The 23334-nt window shown below is 41.2% G+C and overlaps 1 protein-coding gene across 5 annotated transcripts in view; it reads left to right on the top strand.

Annotated features, from left to right (window-relative positions):
- The window catches only part of hivep2a (HIVEP zinc finger 2a), a 140921-nt gene extending 122529 nt beyond the window's left edge, over nt 1–18392 (top strand). For all 5 annotated transcript variants that reach the window (XM_085134230.1, XM_085134229.1, XM_085134232.1 and 2 more), the window contains 2 exons: nt 475–582; nt 1430–18392. In XM_085134230.1, the coding sequence (XP_084990356.1) occupies nt 475–582; nt 1430–2161 (840 nt within the window). In that variant the 3' untranslated portion in view covers nt 2162–18392. The remainder of the gene's footprint in view (nt 1–474; nt 583–1429) is intronic.
- The last annotated feature ends 4942 nt before the right edge of the window (nt 18393–23334 follow it).

The raw sequence follows: 23334 nt of genomic DNA on the forward strand, positions 1-23334 counted from the left end.
TTGGCTGGCTGGTGTGGTTAATAGCGCGGCTGTTTTTCTTCTTAAGAGCTCTACTTCAAACTCCAGCTCCTGCTGCTGGTCCCACTTAAACAAAGCGTGAAGCAAAGAGCGACTCTGCTTGGATAACTGACTGCTCTTCAAATAACTGATTAATGCTTTAACAACCATTTTTCATACACAAGAAATCTGAGCGAGCCTTCATTCTTTGGATTTCTTTGTTCTCGTACCAACACCTGTTGTCCAGCACCGTCGTGCATTTCATCAGGGTTCATTCGTTTATTTTGTTACATAAGATTTGGATTTCCATTGAAAATCTCCTGTGTGTGTTTATTGTAAGAAGAATTGTCCAATAATCATGTGTATTTATGTTGAGGGCATGTGCTGCCTGTCAAAATGACATTTTCAAGTAAACTCAGCAGTTCGTGATTATATCCAGCAGCATGTTTTCATCTTCATCTTCTCTTTGGCTTCCAGGAGCATCCGGGTTCACCGTCATCAGGGGATCAGGGTAGCCGTGGTAACCAGTCTAGTCCACCCCACCAAGTCCTCTTCAGTCACCTTCCCCTACATTCTCAACTACAGGTATTTTTTCTATATTTTTTTTTCTTATAATACAGATTTTGATTGTTTTACAAAAACTGTATGTAAAAGATGGACCTAACTGCCATGATGTAAGCCCGTCCTGTTTTAAAGCCTCAGCTTGAACCTTTAGCATTTTTTGTTTTTTCCAAAGCCAGCTGTCACGAGCAAGAGGTGGATAGCAAAGTAGCCACGCATTAATCATACTATGCTTTATTGTTCATTTGATCACTTACAAAATGAACATCATGTTCTATTAAAGACATGAAACTAGCTACTGAGGCTATAAACTCACCGGGAAAGTATTTCCTGCGGTGAGATGTGTGGTAATTTTTTCTTGTTTGCAACCAGAAAAATCGACCCCTGCTGGAGATTTGAAAGAATGAAAGTTTAAGACATTTTCATGTTTTTATGTCCTTAGGTAATATTTTATATATTTCATTTATTACTTGACTTAATTTGGGGAAAAAAAGCATATGTTGTAAAAGTGCTCAATTGTTAAATTATTATTCCCATAATTATAAAGCCATTTTATACAAAAGGTTTGTATGTAACAATGCTACTTCTGCTAATTAAGTCGAGTTTTGTTATGTGATAAATAAAGGTTAAAGAAGAAGATAACAATCGATCTACTTATCTAAGAAAACAGGTTTTCGTCACTTACAAACAACTTTTCTTCTTCTTTTAAAGATTTTTTTTTCCCCAAAACTGCAAAAGAGCATAAATGTTACTCACTTCAGAGTAAACAAGGACTGTTTTCAGTGGCATAAGTGCTCCAGTGGAGTATTTGGTTCAGTATAAATGGGATCAGACATTTAACACATGAGTGAATTAAACGTTTCTCTTTCAGGTGCGCTCGCCTTACCCAATGATTCCCATCGGTGGAATCCAGATTGTACACTCTGTTCCTGTGTCCGTTAACACCCCTCTGGCCCAGCAGGGGGCTTTGCAAGCTGCTCGGATGTCACTGCAGAAGAGCATATCGGAGGACTCCATCACCAGCGAGGCACATTTCACCTCCTTTTCAGAGAGGGGCGGGCATGGAGCAGTAGTGGGAGAAACAGTGAGGGATTCAGTATCACCTCTCCGCTCCTCACAGGAGAAGGAAGGAGGAGGAGGCGTGAGGCAGGAGCAGGAGCAGGAAGAGGGAATCCAGACGTGCACAAAGGCCATCGCCTCTCTCTGCATTGACTCCAAGGAGTTAGCTGAGAGAGGTGGAGGTGGAGGCAGAGTGGATGACGGGAAAGACGGAAGCAGAGCGCCTTCCTCCTCTTCCTCTCCTTCAGCTTTGTCCCCAGACTCCCATCAACACCATTCGCCATCTCCCCACCCATCGCCATCTCCCCACCCATCACCATCTCCTCCTCAAGGTCCTGGTATTCAGCACTTTAGCAGCCTGGAACTCAGGCCTCCCCACTCATCAGTCCCAGCCTCTCCTCACTCGCCCTCTTCCTCCTCCTCATCCCCTTACCCTCCGAGCCCCGGATCTGACAGCCTGCAGCCTCCAATGGCATCCAAACTTCTCAAGATGGAGAGAGACAGAGAGGCAGAAAGCACAAAGAGAAGCAAAGACGTGTCGTAGTGCTGCAGAGGAGGACCAAGGGGAGGAGGAGAAACGATGGATGTCTCCTTTTTTTTGTTTGTTTGTTTTCGGATAATAGGAAGGGATGAAGTGCAACAGGAGAGAGAAAAACTGACTTTTGCACACTTTACACACAATTTCTTCTCCCATTTTCTCTCTCTTACACACATAAAAACAATGCATACAAAGAAAAATAAAAGACTCAATCGGACCTCTTAATGTTCGTGTACAGCATGCCTGTTTTAAACGGGGCCTGCTCTCAGAGACTTTCTTATTTAAAGACTTTAAAGAGCATACACATGTACAGTAACTCCCACCAACGTGAGCCCGACCAAACTCTGCTAAAAACAAAACAAAGGACTCTAGTTAAACGGTACGACGAAGAAAAACAAAAAATCATCGGACAGCTACGTGTGTGCCTTTTCTTTAATCTCTCTATCTCTCTCTCTTTTTTTTTTGCTTATGTTCTTATAAGCAAACAAAGCAGGAAAGTAAATGTAAATAAAGTACAATACTATCACGTATCAGCTTTGTAATAAATGCAGCCCCCTCCCTCATCCTCCTCCCCCTTTCAACCCTGTTTTTTCTTTCTCTCTTTTTTTTTTGGACACCTTAAACTTAAAAGTCTCGAAAAGCGATGTGAAGTTATGGATATGACTATTACGTACGGTTGCACTAAAACATATTTTTATATGAGTGAAATTTAAAAAATTGCTTTTTTGTGTACAGCAGCAATCCTATAATACTATTTATTATTATTGTTACCATGTTTCATAAATTGTACATTTTTTTCTTAAATGTCGTGGATGCCTTTTTCTATGTAAAGCATGGGTTTTTTGCTATCGCTTACATTAGGGCGAGGATATGCACACTGTAATATGGCTTTTTATGTTAGACCTATTTATATACGTCTAAGTGAGCCCCCTCTACTTGGAGGTATATACACATAGAAGATTTACCAGAATATTTACCCAGCATATTAATACATATAGTATATAGAATCTATCAACCTGTCTGTCTATCTATCTATCATCTATCTATCATCTATCTATCTATCTATCTGCACTTAACATGTAGAATGACATTCACATTAAGGTTATGGTAGTTTGCTTGTACATTTTCTCTGCTGCTCTTTGCCTGCCTCCTGCTTGTGATTTTTCCTCTTTTTTATCTTAACTTTTGTGGTATTATGTCTTGTTTTTCTTTTGATTTTTAGGAGGCACAGATTTGCGCTCAGCATTAAGTGAATGCCTTCTTGCACCTTGGCTTTTTTTCTTCTTCTTTTTTTGTGCTTAAATGTTGGTTTTAACTCTGCCCCGCCTCTCTCCATACACCCCCGCACTCCTCCCGCCCAACCGATGCATCCATCTGCAACCAAGATTAACATCAGGCAGAGGCAAAGGTAGCTCCACATTCTTGAATAAATGCCAGATATGTAAACGGGAAAAACATTCCAGTCCATGTAAATACCCAGTCATCTCCCCTAAACTCACACATACACACATTTTTTGTTATTGATGCACATTTTTTGGGCAATGGCAATCAACCCACTGAAACTCTTACTGAATGGATTTATTTCGAGGGGGACACACATGCAAACACATGCATCAAACTTTCTGACAAATGCACCTTATATTTCTTCTGTGGACGTCCCAGTATTCAACGGTTTTTCTTTCCTTTTCTTTTGCAGCGAATTTTGAAAGAAGTGGTTAGAGGGAGAACTGCTCTGCGCTCTTAACCCTAAACTGTCTGAGAATATTAAGAATACATACAACAGTCGTGATTTTAAGGCTTTCTGCACTGCTTTTTTGGCCCGCCTGTGGTCCCTCTTCATCTCCTGGATATCCCTTTTGTAGCTAAGCAATATTTAGCCAAAACTCTGCCTACCAGCAGGGATTGTATTTGTTGCAAGGCAACAACAGCATACTTAAAAATCCTAAAATCAGGAGAAGAAGGGAGCGGTTGGGACAACAACTCTTTACTCTTGTTGACAGTTTCGGGCCGAGTCGGGCAGGCTGCAATGTGAGTGTGTATCTCTGTATTCTGTACCAGTGTGTATTCGACCAGTATATCCTCTTCTTACGACGTTTTTTCTATTTCGATCCTCTGTTATGTACACTTATCCTGATGACAATGATGTCTTTAAAAACTCTTTCTCTCTTTCGAAGATATCAAAGCACAAGTCATTGTATAGAAATGACAACAATACATAAAAAGGACAAAAAAAAAAGAGGTAAACATACATATAAAAGGGTAACTTTTGTGATGGTGTTCTGTGGAATTAATACAAATATCATGTATGACCCCAGTTGCAACAAGGAATCGCAGTAGAAGTGGAAGAAATGGATTGTTGTTTTCAAATAAATATGAATAGTATAATTTTTTTGTGTGCGTTCAGTTTGTCTTTAACAAAAAATTTTAATAAAATATTTATAAATGTGTCTACTTTGCGAAGTGTTGCTTATAGAAAAATATAGGAGGTAATTATTGCTGGACTTATATTTTACCTCTTAGCATCTTTTGCCTCTCTTGCCTCTTTTTTTTCACTTGCTCGTTTGGGACCCACTTGCCTTTCCATATGCACACATGGAGAACCCAAGGGCAGGCAGAGGAGCAGCTAATACTCCAAAGCAGGGCTCGCAAAATCGCTAGCCCGACGTCCCGGGGCTAGCGATTTTTCCAGTCGGGCTACCAAAATCTATCTCAGCCCTGCCCGTCGGGCTATTATAGGAAGGAAAAATATATGTCAATGCTTTTGCATTCTTTCGGAAATGTAGCTGGGTAATTATGTCATTGGCATCGGTGAGCCACTGTCAATATGTGACATATTGAAATCATGTTTGAATTTGCGCTTGTTTTTTGCTTTCACTTTGCAATCACGCGAACTGTGTATAGAGAGCAACAGTACTGATTGGTGAGTGACAATTAATTGCGCACCAATTCCTCTGTCATCGTCTTATCAATCGTTAGCTTACTATGCAAACATGACAAGTGAAATCTCCCGCAGAAAGCTTAAACATGTGAGAGGTTGATTGCGCAGAGAATCGCTGAGCGTTATGTGAGTGCGTGTGTAAAAGCTGCAGGATATATGTTTTAGTTCTGCTGAGCCAAATAAGACAGGTCAGGGTGAAGAAGGGACAGCCAAAGAAAAGCTTACCACAAAACGCAAAAGTTATGACAAATCAGACTATAAGGCAAAAAGAAAGTGCAACTTTATGGTTTCATGGACAAAAGAATTTCTGTGGCTGCAATATGACGAGCTATATAACCAGGGCTGCACATAAGTGGTCCGCAGGTGCGTATTCGCTGTCAAAATAAAAAACGCGCACAAGATAAGAAGTTGCAACGCGTGTTTGCGTACATAAGATTTTCTGGAGGAGGACAGACATTTGTTTCGAACTCTTAAAGATGTCGAAGAAGCAAGCTCCTTTAAGCAATTACTTTGGTGTTCCTCCACCACCAAAGAAATGTCAGGAGTCCGAACCACAAAAGTCAAAGGAGCTTGCAAAGAAAAGCGTCTGGACTTCTTTAAGTTGCTTGAAGACGTTTCACCTCTCATCCGAGAAGCTTCTTCAGTTCTAAGGTCAAATGGTGGGGAGTCCCAGATTTAAACCTAGTGGGAGTGTCCCCCCACAGAGGGACAAAAGGACCCCCTGATGATCCTCTAATCGCCTGAGCCAAGGTGTGAAACTGGGTGTGGGTCCCAATCAGCCAGAGTTTCGGGTGAGCTCTTTGTGAAACCTGGCCCCACCTTATCATGCGAATTCCTGAGGTCAGATGGCCCAGGATGTGAGTGGGCATTAAGGCGTCTGGGGAGGGAACTCAAAACTGGATTATAGATGGCAGACAGTTGGTGTCATAAACTACCGCCTCTGTTCAAAGATGGTCGCTCACAGTGGACATAGATGACTTCTTTCACTCCTCTTTCAAACCATCTGTCCTCTCTGTCCAAAATGTGAACATTGGCATCACAAAAGAAGCGCGTATTCTCGGAAAGGTGGTTGCAGGAGGTGAGCTGGCTTCAAACGAATGATGAACGCACAGAGATGTGGTGCAGAATGTGCCATAAAAATCCCACTCTAGCGGACAAAAACAGTGCCTTTTATATGGACGCAAACGCACGTTGCAACTTCTTATCTGGTGCGCGTCTTTTATTTTGACAGCGAATGCGCACATGTGGACCACTTATGTGCACCCATGTAAATAACATAATGTTCTGCCGGGTGTGTTGCTGGTTTTCCCTCGATTTCTGAGTCGATGAGCGCCTTTGTTACTGGGACCAGTCATTTTAAGAAAGGCCCCCATTAGAACCCATGAGAAATGCAAGAAATGCATTATTGCTCAGTCTGCAATATATTTCCCGGAACAAACACCAATTGCAAATAACATACTAAAAATAAACCTGAAAAAATCTGTTTAGAACAGCATACTATGTTGCAAAGAGTGAACTACCACTGGCAAAATTTTGCAGTCTTTGCAAACTTCAAAAAGCAAATGGCCTAGATCTTGGTTCCACTTGCCTCTTACCCGTGACTTCAGTGGACATTTCAAATTCAGGATCTGACACAGACTGATTCATGTTCTACACAGTTCTTACAAGTTCATAGAAATTTCTGTTCAATTAGAACCAAGTATTTGAGATGATGGTTTTAATTTTTATACAATGTTGTAATTTGTGTTTCAACAATTTTTTGATTAATGTTTTGTTTCCGTTACAATATTATACTTTAATGTATAATATTGTAACGGAAACAAAACAGGAAACAAAACATCAATCAACAAATTGCTCTCTTTTTTATTCGGGCTACTTAAATTTATTTTGGGCTACCAAAAACTGAAGAGTCCCTGCCCGAAGGGCTACCAGGGACTTTGAAATTTTGCGAGCCCTGCTCCAAAGAAAGCAGATATCAGATATGCACACAAGCTAATGAGAGTGGGTTGTAAAGCTGCAACCCACAATAGTTTACAACATGTTGTCTTGAAACTGTCATTTCAAGAGGTAGAGCAGGTCACCCACTAATCGGAAGGGTGGTAGTTGGATCCTTCACCCCAAGTTGCTATAAGGACTGTATAAGGACTGTAAATGTTCAGTAGAAAGCACTTACATAGGGGGAAAAGGTAGTGGTTGAGTAGAAAAGCTTCTAGGCATGCTGTACAAAAAGTCAGTGCACACAGTTAAACAACAACAACTAGTACAATCAGCAATCAACCCTCGGGAAGTCCTTGAGAATCCTCCAGTGTTTCTTCAAGATCAATATCCCAGTAACAGCTGTCAGTACATGCAAATGTGCACATAAAATAAATCCGCTGTTCATAGTTCCTTTTCTAAATTGCTAACAAATGTATTATGAAAGAACGGTGTAACTTAAGGTTTTAATTAAGGAGGTCATCTGCATGCCATTGTTTTGAAAGATGATAATTTATAAGCGGGCCAGTTTTTCCCTCGGTTTCCCTCCAAACTGTCAGGGTCAGGGTTATATATATATATATATATATATATATATATATATATATATATTAGGGGTGCAAGGATACACAAAATTCACGGTTTGGTTCGATACTTTGGTGTCACGGTTCGATATTTTTTCGATACAAAAAAAAATGTTCATGGCTTTTCAATATGTCATTTATTAAAATTATAAATATATATTTTAACTCAAAAGTACAGTTTTTAAATTTAATGTTGCTGAAACAACAAAATAAAAAAGTAAATCTATCTGATGGAGAAATCACTCATCTTTGGAAAGAGAGTTTATTACAGAGAAATGGCTCTTTCCAAAATAAAAGCTATACTATACGCTTCTTCTGGGCTATATTCTCAGCAGCATATTAAACATATCAGGTCCCCATAAGGAGAATCATGTGCTAACGGCTGTCTAAATGACTCGGGTAAAGTTTGTAGCATGCGTGCTTGTTGTTTTTGTCTGCTTCCACTTGTCTTTGCACTAGGATGATGTCGGAGTAAATGTGCAGTCATATTCGTTGTGTTCCCACTAGTGCTGTCAGCGTTAATCTTGTTGAAATGACGTTAACGCCACAACACGGCAAATCTCCGTTAACAAGCTACCGCGGATCGCCCCGTGCGTGGGGCTGGACAGCGTCAACACGTTAACGAGCTAACTGCGCTTACGCACTAGTTCCCACCAATGTAATTGAGAATTGCGTGGCACATCCAACATACTGTTTTACTTTTGTCCCTGACACGCTTACCTTCAGGGTCATACTTTACATGAAGACCAAAATAGTTCCAAACGCCAGATCTGAATGAGGGTAGGGGAGGTTCAATTTGCCATGTTGCAAGGAGAGCTTAACTTCTGTCTCGCTAGCTTGCCCTGCGCTCAGTGAATCTGCGTTCGACTACTCCGCCTAGGCTGCACTGTCGAGCGCAGATCCACTGAGCGCTCAACACAGACAGCATCGTCAAATTAAAAATTTTGCATTGTTCGATACATATGCGTACCGAACCGAAAGCACTGTATCGAACGGTTCAATATCGATACGAGTATTGTTGCACCCCTAATACATATATATATAGGAGAATCCAGCCTCTTGAGTAGATTTTCCTGCAAGAGTGTAAATGCCCTCCAGCACTAGCGTGAGCTGACTGGTTGCTGCTTTGTGTGCTAGGTAGATTGACGAGGGCAGTAGTTGAATTTAGGCCCAGAGTGTTGTCATTTGGTGTAACAGTGAATACCTGCACATGTGAAAAATGACCTTCTCGCAGGCATGTGTTATCGTGCTTTTAACCTACAACATAATAACATCACATAATCTGTTGACAACCATTTAGAGATTGTTGACTTTGTATTTGAGCTAGTTTTGGTTTATGATTGTATTAGGATTCCTTATCATTTAGTTGTTGACATATTTATGTCTTTGGTGAAGTATTATGAAACACAAATATGGACATCTGTCACTAAGCTCACCAAGCTGCCATATGGAAAAATCATCATGTTCTTTTCAGGCACCCAGCAAGGGGCGCCATACTGTTTGAGAAAACCACTTACCCACAACTGCTGAGACCCATATGTAATTCCCAACAGTGGTGCTTCTGTCTTGGCTCTGTGCTCTCTCGAACACAGTTGGCAGTGTTGGCAGGTGGGAAGCCTGTGAGGGATCATGTCCTTGTCGCTGCCCTGGTGATTCCTAATGGCTGACAGCAGAGCACGAAGGGTGGATGTGTGGGAAAGGCATGAACATGCTGACAATCCCCTCAGCGGCAGGTGGGGAGAAGCAGCTTGTAAATCCACATGTGTCAGAGCCTCCCCACATCAATGCCGACTGGGAGTCAGCTGTCAGTTGCATTAACTCCTCCCTGCCATTTTCCATCCATCTACCACATGCCTGCTGACTTTCTTTCCCATCCAGTTTCCCACTTTACTTCCCTGCAGTGATGTCTGGATTTACCAAACCTACTTCCCATTCTCTCAGTATTCCTCAATATATGTACCAGGCCTTTTTTCTCCCCGTTCATTCAACAAATGTGGTTCATCATTCATATTTAGAATATTCTTGCTATCCTGTAACCTCTACTTAAACCTTCATCATCACATATATGTTGGACTTCTAACTGTATGGTCCTCTTTCCCGTTGCCTCGTGGTGAGCAGTAACAATCATCCTCATAGTGTGTCTTTTGTCTTGTTTCCCTCTCTTCACGCCCAACCAGTCGCGGCAGATGGCCGGCCTTCCCTGAGCCTGGTTCAGCTGGATGTTTCTTCCTGTTGAAAGGAAGTTTTTCTTTCCTACTGTCACAAAGCGCTTGATCATTGGGGCTCGTCTGATTGTTGGGGTTTTCTCTCTGCTATTTTAGAGTCCCTACCTTACAATATGAAAATTTAAAAATAAAATTGAACTGCACTGTGCTCGTGTGGTCATCCTAAAACTAGAAACATTTAAAAAACAACAAAATACAACCCACAGCAAAATACACAGTAAAAGACACACATTGTCCACGGCGCCTTGTGCATTTTCACACTTCGGAGCTGACGCTTGGCTGCTTGGCATGTCTTTGAAAATTTGTTCACATTCAGTTTTGTGCCTCCTCTGACTCAGCCATCAATCAAACACGTCCAATGCCTTTTTCCCTCAAAAGCTTAGAAGCTGAAAAATTATTTCTGACATGTTTCAATTGTTTTTGAGCCCAACAGCAGCAAATAAAAACTTGAATGCAAGAACAATGAATGTTTAAATTTTTGATGGATGCTTGTGTTGTGTTGGCGCTGCAAAAAAATAAGAGACCAAAAGAGCATGCCCAGCTGTTGTCAGGATGATGTCTTTCAGCCTCGAAAGCAAACTATTGTTGGAGACGGTTTTAGCCAGCGGTGCTTTATTTCCATCTCATTTCCATTTCATTTGAAGAATGCAAAAAAATAAATAAATAAGGGACACTTTCTAGGAAGTACCCTGTTCAACGTCTTGTCCAGGTGTTGCAAACAAAAGAACGCAAGATGATGATTATTAAGCACTGTGGAAGGGATTCATTCCCCCAGTGCTTATTAATAGATTATACTTGTAGTAATGCCGAAAGCAGTACTGACAAAGAATAAATAATATTAATAGGTCCGATTTTAATGTCACCAGAAGCAGGAGCACTAATTCAAACTGTCTAACATGAACACTATTGGAAAACAGTCTTTGAACAAGGTCAACTAATAAGTCTTTGGCACATGCGACTCCAACAGTATTAATGTCTTTATTCTGCCTTCACCCTCTTTTCTGTCTCACTCATTTTTCTAATTTTAATACAGTCCCTGTTGTTAGCCATGTCCCACATATGTCTACCTGTCTACATCTCTTTTTTTGTATGTTTTTTTTTTTTCATTTTTGTTGACACAACTGGGTTGGTGTCAACTTAAATTTATTCTGTCAGTCTGTCCACATGTTGGTGAGTCCCATGGCCTTTGATAGAGGATGATCAAGCGAGTTATTTTAGTCATGATTAGCGTTTGGAGGAATCACTTTCATCACTAGTTTGTAGGGTGTGAGCGCGAGTGTAGTTTTCATGGTTCAGCGCTGCGAGCATATGGAAATCTCCCCTGAGACTTCAGCATGTCGTTGCTTTATAGCATCTCTATGTGTGTGTGTGTGTGTGTGTGTGTGTGTGTGTGTGTGTGTGTGTGAGACTGCTTTTGTTTCTCTGTTTGTAAGAATGTGTTTTGTTGTTTGCATGCATGTGAATAACAATGTTAAAGCATGAAGACTTCTTTACATTTTGAGCAAGCAAAGTCCAATTAGCCAATGACTGAGTCAGCAGTTACCCAGCTGTAGTTGAGGCTTTAGGACAAGGATGTCAAACTCGTTTCATATCACAGGCCAGATACAGCCCACTTTGATCTTTGAAGTGGCTGGAGTAGTTAAACTCACCTCTCTGCCATTGTAAAGAAGTTTAACTACATATTTAATCCCTTGGGTATCTTAATAGAAGAAAAAAAGAAGCACAGTTTCTACACTACATCTCTGTTTTTCTACAAGATAAAGAAATGCTGTCATAGTAAATGAAAGAAATCTGTCAGACTCTTTGGGCCTAAATTATAAGAAATCAATGTGTAAAATTACAGAAAACATACATTCTGGTAGCTCAATGCCCGGACTCACTTGTAATTGCACAACAAAATTACAAAAAGTTTTTTTTAATTGCAGAATTTATGTCCACTGTTGATCCACTTATTAAAAGCTGAAATTTCTATTGTAGACAGTGAAAAAGCAGGAATTTTCCTGTCATATAAGTATTTAGCCACTGCTTAATTACTTTGGCAAAGTATGAATGGATCAGGGGGACAATAAAGCTGTAAAACCTGAGCTAAAATTTACACTCTGCATTAAATTTTCCAAAGCCGTCCAGTGGGCCAGAGTGGCGTCTTTGCCAGGCCGATTCTGGCCCCTGGGCCTTATGTTTAGCAAGACTGCTTTTGGATAAACACTTTTATCTCACTGGTTTCCACTGCTTTCTGATTGAATCCTAAAATATGTTTCTGCCCACTGGAGGATGAATATGCAGTCACTTACATTTAAGTGATGTAATGGGGGTGGATACTGTTGACCCGATGTGGTTAACCTTTCAGTGAATTGCTGAGTGGGCACGTGATACGATGCATTTCTTGTTATTGGTCTCCAAAATGAACCATTTGACTTTCAAAGGTGCAGCACTGGAGCAGCTCTTCTGGTAGAGCATGCTCCACATGTACTGTACGATTAAATCCTTACTGCGGTTGCCCGAGTTTAAATCCACCCCACACCATTTGCTCCGTGCCCCCCTGGTGTTGCCTCACAGCATGAAGGCTTTGGCTTTGGAGGCCGGCGCCTTTCTGTGTGGGTTTCCTCTTACAGTCCAAAGACACGAATGCATGGGTGAATGTGGCTTGTAGTCTAAAGTGCTTTAAGTGGTCAGTAATACCAGTGCATTATAAGTGTCAGTCCACTTCTGCTTCTGTGGAAATATATATAGACGGATATGTTGTGTTGGTGTTCGCGTTTGACGATGGAAGAGACGGGCCAAGACTCAACGAAGGAATGGAGGCACAAAATAAACAAACTTAAGATGGAAACTGTAAATTAACGAACCACAGACAGACAGTAGGCTTTGTTGCTTGTACAGAGTCATATAAGATCGCACAGAATCTGAAAATGGGGCAATCATTGTCTTACTTGGAGACTGATATTTGAATCGGGCTGCACTTGAATCTGTCACTTCTATGTGAAAAAATGTCAACAAGATGGTGGCAGCGGTTGTGGACTTTGTTAAAATCTATGTAGAGGGATCAAACCAAATCAATTTGTTTATATAGCACATTTCACAGGATAAAAACCACAAAGTGCTTCACAGTAATATAGAAACAGAAATACATAAAATACATCAATAATCAAACACAGCACAAATCTAATTAAAAGCCAATCTAAATAAATGAGTCTTAAGCTGCTTTTTAAAAGAATAAATACAATCAAGGCAACGTGATGATGGAGGGTGAGCATTCCACCGCTCTAAAAGATCTGTCTCCTCTGGTCTTAAAACGAGTTCGTGGGACTACCAACAGCCTTTGATTAGCTGATCTCAGGCTGCGAGAGGGAGCGTGGGGTTCTAAAAGATCGGAAATGTAGGCAGGGGCATCACAATTCAAAGCTTTAAAGTCAGTACCAATATTTTAAAATGAATTCTAAAATGTACTGGAAGCCAGTGTAATGAACGTAACACTGGTGTAATGTGCGCTCTTTTCCGTGTCTTAGTTAAAAGCCTTGCAGCAGCATTCTGGACTAACTGGAGACGGTCAAGACGCCGCACCAAAACTAGTTTCATTATGCTGTTGTCAAATACAGGTTATTTGAAAAACATGGCAAAAAGAGAGAATTACATGCCTTGTTAATTTCCCACTATTGATATCACTGAAAATAGGTACACATGAAACTCAAAAAAGATTTTAAAAATCAATAATAATCTGTTTAATCGGTTGATTGACACCTATCAACACCTATGTCACTGAGCTGTTGCTGACAAATTTTGCCATTTCTGGACATTGAGAGACTCACTCATTCGTGACCGGCTTGCATGTGGGATTAATAATGCCAACATGACGGAGAGACTACTGCGGGAGAAAAGCTCGATACTTGACACATGCATACAGCTTTTCAGGGCTGTATGCAAAAATATGGCAGAAACAATCACTTCACAGCTAAATGTAAAGCATGCTCAGAACACAGGAAAAAGAAACTTGTACACAAGGAGGCAGAATGAGAAAAAACTCTCTGTGTATCAAAGTAGTGACAGAGAATGTAAATGAAGTGGACACTAAAAGAGTGAATGATTCTCAGCTCTTTGCAAGCATGGTCATGGACAACAATATTATAAAGTTCCAGACTGACTGTGGTGCCGCATGCAACATCACTCCAATTAGTTGGCTCAGCCCTGACACAAAGTGCTGTCATTATTTTGTCTAGAAGATGACTAAATACAACAAAAGTGCTAACCAACACCCAAAAGTGAGGTCTCATGACTTTTCTGGCTTTTGGTGTTTTAGGCAGGAGATATCAGAGAAGTTACCAGAGGAATAACTGACTTGTGGCGAACAAGCAGTCATAGCAGCGTTGCTTCTCTGTCGCTCTTCCTCTCACAGGAAGTGAGCTGGATTTAGACCTCCATAAGAGAGGTTAGTTTTACCCTGCTGATGATCTGTTGTTGCAATGGGAATTCTGCTCAGTACGCAGAACTCCAAGTTCAAGATTTGGTGAATGTGCTTGGGTGATGAGCCATTGGTGCTAAGCTACCATCTATGGGATTATTTCTGAATACCTCTAAGTCTGAATCTTGCCTAGAAGTAATGATACCATATTCCTGTGGATGTTTGGTTGTCTCTGATAACCGGCACCAGTTCAGAGAGTTACTTGTGACAGGCCTGAAGGCTGGCCAAACGGTGGTCGCCCATCTCCAAAGTTGCAGTCATGTTTGTGGAGAAACATATTAACATTAAACAAGGTGCAGTCATGATTCAGTGTATCTAAAATAATGAAAGCAAAGCTGCAGTTTCACATTTTTTCTTCCTTGTTGTTGGCAGCAAGGAAGAAAATAAAAATGAAAAACCAACATTTTCCTGCTCATTTTCCTATCTCCTCTGCTGGCTCTGCAGTCACATTTCTTGTCACAAACACTGACTATTATGATTTGTCAGAAATTACTTAAGAGCCAATTACACCAAACAAGTTGCTGAGCATGTCATTTCCCAACTGGGAGTTATTTTGCAAAGTCACGCTATCGACGCCGCTCTGTCAGAGCCGCAAGCCAACGAACACAGGATAGATCTGTGAGTGCACCCTGGGAAAGCTCTCATTTCTGGTTGTATGTCACCCAAATCGCCTTGTTTACATGCCTTAATGGTTAGCAGCAGACAGCCTGTGGTGGGACGCCCGCGTGTGTGTGTCTGTGAAAGGGAATACCACGTTTAGCTGCAGCATTTTTCCTAGCTGTAATTAACTCTAAAGATAAAGTAGGGTTTTCTCCTGCTGCCAAATTTTAGGAGATTTCTCTGGCTCATGCTGAAAATGTCAGCTTACGGATAAAGCAACACATATAGTATTTAAAACTGAATATGTGGCTATTTTTATCAACACCGTTTTCACAGCCCAGCCATATTTAACTGTTGTTTGAGTTGGGCATCTTACAGTCATTTTAAAGTCCCCAGGAGGTGATTATTGTAATTGTTCAGCATCTAACAAAACGTAAGTAATTAGGTTGCCGGAAGCCTTCTGGTTTCTGTTTGCAGCCCATCACCTATTATCAGTTATTTCTCTTTTTGTATCTTTTAAAAATATACTTATAATCTGACTGTAAACAATGACCAGTGCTTGAAACATGAATTTGTGGCCCAGATAACCATGTTCCTGATTTCTGCTGCCAATGCTAACAAGCCTTAAAACAACTGACCGTGATCAGAATTCCCCAGTGACATTAAAAAAACAGCGAGATCATACCTGACTATTAATTAGCTGCTTGTTGAATTCAGAACTGAATTTAAATCCTTCTTCCCACGTACAGTGAGATTTGAATGAGTCAATCAGGCCTAATCGTACCTTAAAGACCTTGTAGCATCATATTACCCCAACAGAGAGGAAACATTTCAAAACCCAAACCCAGTTAGCCTTCAAACTTTCCTTTTTCATAAATCTCATAGATAAGACTAAATCAGGTGACCCTGAACCATCATTTACTTATGCCTCTGTAGGCTCAGGCTGCTGGGGGACTTTCCATGACGCACTAAGAATTTCTTCTCCCCTCACCATTACCTTCCCCTTTCCTGTAGTCGCATTTTGTCCTGTTTGTTTTTAATGGTCACTCAGTACTCTTGTTTTCCACCTTGACTTTCTTCTCACCCCCTAAACCAGATGCAGGAAATGAGTGCCCTCATCTGAGACCTGAGAAAAAACAGTTGTTCCTCCCCACCATCACCAAGTGTTTGTTTATAGGGAATCATGAACCTGTATCTCTAGGAAGCAAAAGATCTTTTCTGTACCTAAGCTGAAAAAAGCTAAAAAGTTTAAACTAACACAAAATGATATAAAGTATCTTTTATTATGTAAGGTATGCTTGGTTTCAGTTTTGTCACTTCATGTTTAATTTGGAAATCACTTTAACCAAGTTATTCTACTTCCTGCCTCTATTCTGTTTCCCGCCCATTTTTGTGCCACAGCTGTGTATAATCTTTGTATCACCTACCTGAGTGTAGAGATCTTGTGCTATCGTGCAGATAAAGCAGTGACTTTGTGTGACTTTCCCCCGAAGCTCAACAAAACCGTTAAAGTCTACAAAGTTAGTGTCCAAAAGTTGATTCTGTTCATCTGGACATAGCGTTTTGTGGGAGAAACGTTTCGTCACTCATCCAAGTGACTTCTTCAGTCTCAGCTGACTGCAGGTTTCCCCAATCTTATAAACAGTACATTTTCATAATGACTGAAACCAGCCCACTGAAGGAACAATGGGCTGGGAGGTCAGTTCCTTAATCATAATTATGCAAATTCTCATGACCATTGATCAACAACCACTGACCAAAATCCACTGATCTGAGTACCATTCACAGAGAGTTGGGGAATGGCTGCAATCACAGCATTGTAAGATGGTGACAGATGTACCCTTAGGCCCCCACCTCGATTCAGAGATGGTCTTTCCCTAAATAAATGGCCTCCTTGACTCCGCGCTCAAAACAGCGTTCCTCCCTGTCCAGGATGTGTGCATCCTCATCATTGAAAGAGTGTCCACTGGCCTGTAGGTGTAAATAGACTGCAGAGTCCTGGCCTGACGAGGTAGCTCTTCTGTGTTGTGCCATCCGCTTCGCCAGAGGTTGTTTGGTTTCCCCGATGTATAAATCCTGGCAATCCTCCTGGCACTTAACAGCTTACACTATGTTACTCTGTTTGTGTCGGGGGACCCGATCCTTGGGGTGGACCAATTTTTGCGCAGCGTGTTTTGGGGTTTAAAAGCCACAGAGACCCGGTGTTTAGAAAAAATGCGTCTCAACTGCTCCAATACTCCTGACACATATGGGATCACTACAGGTTTTCGCCTGGGCAGCAGTTGTCCTTCTCTCCTGGATCGGCTGGAGCTTTCTTTAGGTGCCTTTCCCGCTTTGACAAAAGTCCAGCTGGGATAACCACATTTACTCAGGGCCTTCTTGATGTGCTGTTCTTCTGCCTCCCTGGCTGCTGTGTCTGTGGGGATGGTGTTCGCTCTGTGTTGTAGCGTCCTGATGACACCCAGGTTGTGCTCCAGTGGATGATGAGAGTCAAACCTTAGATACTGATCCGTATGTGTAGGTTTACGGTACACGTCAGCTTTTAGATGTCCCCCATTACTGATGGAAATCTCACAGTCTAAGAAGGCTAACCTGCCACTTTTCATATCCTCCCTGGTGAATTTGATGTGTCGGTCCACTGAGTTAATATGATCCGTGAAATGTAGTACGTCCTGAGATTTGATTTTCACCCAGGTGTCATCCACATATCTGAACCAATGGCTTGGTGGTGTTCCAGGGTAGAATAGCAAGGCCCTCTTTTCCACTTCTTCCATGTACTAATTGGCCACGGTGGGTGAAACTGGAGAGCCCATGGCACACCCGTGTTTCTTGTTTCTGCCTGTAGAACTGACCCTTGTATGCGAAGTAGGTGGAATGAAGACACAGTTCCAAAAGCAAACACACTTGGTCGATGCTGAGAGTGGTCCTGTTGCTGAGGTTGGTGTCATCCTGTAATCTCTTACGGACTACCTCCAATGCTTCCGTGACCGGGATGCAAGTGAAGAGAGATGTAACGTCGTACGAGACCATGGTTTCATCTGTCTCCATAATGACATCTCTCACCTTCTCAACAAAATCCAGGGTGTTCTGGATGTGGTGTTCAGAGCTGCCCACCAGCGGGCCTAAGGGTACATCTTACCATCTTACAATGCTGTGATTGCAGCCATTCCCCAACTCTCTGTGAATGGTACTCATGGCCATTGATCAGTGGTCTTTGATCAGTGGGTTTTGGTCAGTGGTTGTTGATCAATGGTCATGAGAATTTGCATAATTATGATTAAGGAACTGACCTCCCAGCCCATTGTTCCTTCAGTGGGCTGGTTTCAGTCATTATGCAAATGTACTGTTTATAAGATTGGGGAAACCTGCAGTCAGCTGAGACTGAAGAAGTCACTTGGATGAGTGACGAAACGTTTCTCCCACAAAACGCTATGTCCAGATGAACAGAATCAACTTTTGGAGATTTACTTTCCTGGATGATTGAGAATACATCAAGATGTACAAAGTTAGCATGACCCATAAGGTCACACTAGTAACAATAATTTGGGTTAACAGAGTGACGTGTCCTGGAACTAACCTTTAGTGTCCTCTCCTGCATTGTAAATACATTCCTATTTGTATATGCACAAAGAAGTGCACACAGATTTTTTTCCCACAGTTAAAACTTTGCTTTGACCATCGCATATCCTCCCTCTTATTTATCACCATTAGAAAAAATCACTATGGACCATTCATGGTCCCTGTTAAGTACAAACAACTCCACATGATCCAGCTCCCAAGGTTGTGGAAATAGTTTTAGACCTTGATATGATCTTACAGGTCAACTTCACATGTGAAAACCTGCCCTTATAAAGTTTAAAGAGTGATAATACCCCTTTTCATTCCCTGGCTTTTCACCGTCAGGCTCTGAGAGATTATCAAGTAATTCCAATTTAAATAAATCACACTGACACTTCATCATGTGAGGGTTGATTTTGATTTTGTTGAGTATAAAGTCAGCAGATTACTGACTCGTACATCTCCTATTACTCACATTTACACTGTTTATTCCTGCATAATACCAATCACAACGTGAATGATTTATGAATTCATCTCTGAGTTTTAACAGGTCGTACTTCTGGGTGTTTGAGCTTTTAAGCAGACTTTATCCTCGGGTTGGCCTTCGCCATCGCTGATGTAATATGACAAGAGTCTCTGAGGGACGGGCATTTTCTTTTTGTAATGTGTTTGTGCTGAGAGGAAATGGAATTGGAAGTTTAATTTGTCTTTACTGACGAGTGACTGAGAAGTGGCACTGAAGCTGCAGCCACACAAGGCCAAGCTGACAGTGAATGAAGAGTGTGAAGGTGCCGACAACTGTTGTTTGCTGTGTGGCATTTTGATGAACATGTGTTATGTTTGACCCAAAGAGTTATTATCATAATTATAAATACAATATAAATATGTGTAAAAAGTGGTTATTTTGCAACCAAGTCCATCCTGAGGTAATAATTTCTAAACAAGTTTATATTACTATGTTTTGTGGCTTCAGATACAGATGTGGCTGTAATGTACCTGCGAATTACTGCAGAGTAAAAGATTAATAAAATAATTTCACTCACCTAAACAAAAGCACAAACTTCTTGGATTGTCTGTTACACACATCGAGACATACTAGTAGGTATTACTGGTCAGGTAATTCATTAAAAATCCTCTGAGAGGCACCAACCATACAAACACAGTTGAAAAAGTAAAGTTCAGTGACTCTAATTGGTGGACAGTGATTGACAACAGCTGCCATCAAGCATCAGAGTCAAATTGATGGAAATTATCCATAGAGTCACAAACTGCAGACATGCTTTTTAATGTCATTAAATTGGATATTTTAACATAGACATATGTTATCTATCCATCCATCCATTTATCCATCCATCAGCTGTCATAGGGGAAAAGGTCACCAAGCTGCAGGTCAAACACATGGAGATGAGCATACATTGACACCTCACCCAATTTACAATCACCAGTTCATCCAATGCGCATGTTTTTGGACTATGCAAAGACTCGGAGATAACCCTTGCAGTGTCAGCAGTGCTGACCCTGCTGGCCCTCCTGCTCTAAACTGCTCTAAGTGTTCTAAAATATCATGTCCTGCAGGAAAACTCCACCTATGACAGTGAAATTTGGTTACATATGGTTGTATGTTTGTGAACTAATTCTGAACATTATCAGCACCCTAGATGGCGCTGATAATGAATTTTATTGGGTTTTATGGCTATTCATAATGAACAGTCATTGCATCGTCTGCTACTCTGATAGAAACCACACTGGCTGAATGAGGCTGAATAGAAATACGCATCAATTAAATCAACAGGTGTTTTCAATGGAAACAGACTCTCTTTGGTTATTGTTTGTTCTACCGAGCAACTGTAACCAAGGAGCGCAGAGGAGAGGCGAGACTTGACAAAGGGTAAATCTGGCCCAAGTGTGGTTTTAGCCTGTCCTCGCCTGAGCGATCCAACATACCCGCCTAAAAAATCTGCTCAGATCACATTTTTCCTCCTGCGCAGGAGAAGAAGGAATGAGAATATTTGGAGTTTTATTCCCTGCGGGAGGAGGAAGCATCACATCAAACGGCAAAGTGTGATGTTTCAGCTGATCACTGCCTCGTTTAGTGGGAAACACACATCTCAGCGTGTGTCTCACACACACACACACACACACACACACACACACACACACACACACACACACACACACACACACACACACAGAGAGCCACGGGTGGTCTCTGTGTTTGAATGTGATATGTCTACTTTACAGGTCTGTGTGCATATGTGTATGTGTGTCTTTGATGGTCTGTGTGTGTGTTTGTGTGTCATTGAGGCATCTGTTCATTGGAATAAACAACTTTCCATATTTAGCTGCCAGGAAAAAGAGAGGGAATTAGCAAAAAATCCTTCCCAACTATATATGTGTGTGTGCCTGTGTGTGTGTGTCCAAATGGAAAGAAGTGATAGCTCTTTTTTTCTCTAAGGGAGATGCCAGCATGAAGAATTCTAAAATTAATTCCTTTGTCTTTTAAGTGGAGAGAAGGGGAGGTGAAATTAACCCAGAGAAATACAGGAGAGGAGCCTCGCTGTGCTTCCTAAATAAACTGGACAAAGGAGACGAGAGAGTGGATAGGAGGACAAAAACAGATGCAAATTTACTTATTAGGGCAACTGCTCTCATAAACAAAAATTTGTTTAAAAAAAATAAAAGAAGAAGAAAATAGCAAACGTGGTCAGATGAGAGGAGAAAAATGATGAGATAAAATGGGCAACCCAACAAAAAGCTTTCTCCCATGATCTCCAAAAGCAATTAAAAAAAGAGAAAATATATAGAGATGAGAAGATTAGACGAGCTGAAATAGAAGGAGAAATAGCAAGAAGAAGGGAAGCGAGACAAAGGTTAATGGAAGATTTTAATGTGGTGGGAGAAACAGAGACGGGAGATAGGACAAAATTGTAGAGGAGACATACATAAGGAGACACAAAAGAGCAGAATGGCACAGACAGAAGAGGAAGGATTGGAAAGGTGTGGAAAATCCTCCCTCTTTCAACAAGAAAACAAAATTAGGGACCAGAGGACAGAAAGGACACGTGAGAGATAAAATGTGCAGAAATGATACAACTGAAACTTTAATAACTGAAGTTAGAAAAGGGAGGACAGTCGACACTAAAAGAGTTGGGAAATTTGCAAAAGGATGATCGAGAAGGGAGAGGAGAGTGTTATTCTGAACAAGCAGTAAAAGGGAGGGAAGGAAATGATAACTATGCCAGAAGATGATGGGAAAAACTAGACATTTAAACAGATGGGAGAGTTTGAGATGGATAAAATAAAAAAAAACAAAAGAAGAAGAGAGAGAAATGCATGAGGGGGCCAAAGGAAGATTTAGATGAGGGGGCAGAGGAGTAAATTTTCTATAAAGAGGAGAAGAGGCGGAAAAGAGGAGAGACGATAAGATAGGAAGGATGGAACATCTTCATATCTGAGAAGGCAAGCAGAGAAAAGAAAAAAGATCAAACAAAACAAAAACATTACAGAAAAACAAGCGACAAGAAGAGAAAGAAAGGAGGGAAATTAAGAGTTGCTTGCAGAACCACAGTTACACACTGACCCCTTTTGGCTCACTGAGGTACTGCATGCACAGATTTAGGAAGAAATGACAAATGTTGTTTTTCTTCTGTTTCCTGGAAGTCAATCAAGAAACCTAGACCCCATAAAACACCCTGAGTCACAGGGATACTGGGATTTATTTAATGAAAAAAGGGGGAGAGAGAGAGAGTAACATTATTCCATCAAAAGGACCAAATCTTGCTCACTTTCAAACCGAGCCAAGGACTTCCAGGTAGCAGCTGGCATCTGCCTGCCTGAAAAACTGCTGACTGTCTTGTTTTTCCCTCCCAGCTCTGAGTTGAATTACATAAAAAACAGGTGCCGTTAGTGAATCAGCGTATCTGTAATCGGTGAATCTGTCCCATTTGTGGGTGAGTATCTAACCAGTGCCAGATATGGATGCAGATAAGTTGTTTGTTGGCTGTTTACTGGAACCATCTTCTCGTTTGTGGTGCAAGTTAGAGGCCGGAGCAGAGCCGCAGAGCGACCCCCTCTGTGGACATTATGCCTGTTACTTATCTGCGTCTCTTTGATTAAAAACTGCTTTTTACGAGACCAAAGCGCTTTGGTTAAACAGCAGTTATGCATGTGGTTTAATTTGCTGACCGAAGGACCTTGTCAGCTTTGAACTATTCTGCAAGATATAGTTACTGCACACTCGAGCGTGAAGGGCAATACCACATTACTGCAGGCCATTCTCAAAATAAGGTTGCAGTAGATGACAAACTGATGCTTCAGCGCTGCACTTGAAAAGTAAAACGGTGTAAAAAAATCGAAATAAATGCAAAGGAAATTCAGTATTTTGCCAGGAAAATAAATAAGAACAAAAATGCGGACATATTATTGCCTTTGAAATAAAACACTTTCCTTTTTTCCTCTTCTCTTCGTTTCCCTCTGTTTTCTCCTTCCTCATGTCTCCTGTTTGTTTAGCCCTCTCTCTGGTGTAGGTGTTTACACTGGACATAGCAGATCATGCTAAATCACCTGGCACACTTGAAGCTCATCTTCACACTAAGCTTGGAGCGTTTAAACCACAACTCTTCTCTCCGTTCTCCACCAGCTCATGCAACATTTCATGCTGTCATCTCCTCATCAGTGTGCCCACAACCTTGTTAAACCCTCCAAAGCCCAACCATCAGAGCCATGTGCCTCACCAGCTACTGTGCAAATTCCCCTCATAGAAAGCAACTCTGCAACTCAGTTTATAATAAACCTCAGGGTCCAGCTTATATATTCTTAACAGTTAACCTACGCTCTACATTTGG

This window comes from Neolamprologus multifasciatus, chromosome 15 (genome assembly GCF_963576455.1).
Source record: "Neolamprologus multifasciatus chromosome 15, fNeoMul1.2, whole genome shotgun sequence".
NCBI lineage: Eukaryota > Metazoa > Chordata > Actinopteri > Cichliformes > Cichlidae > Neolamprologus > Neolamprologus multifasciatus.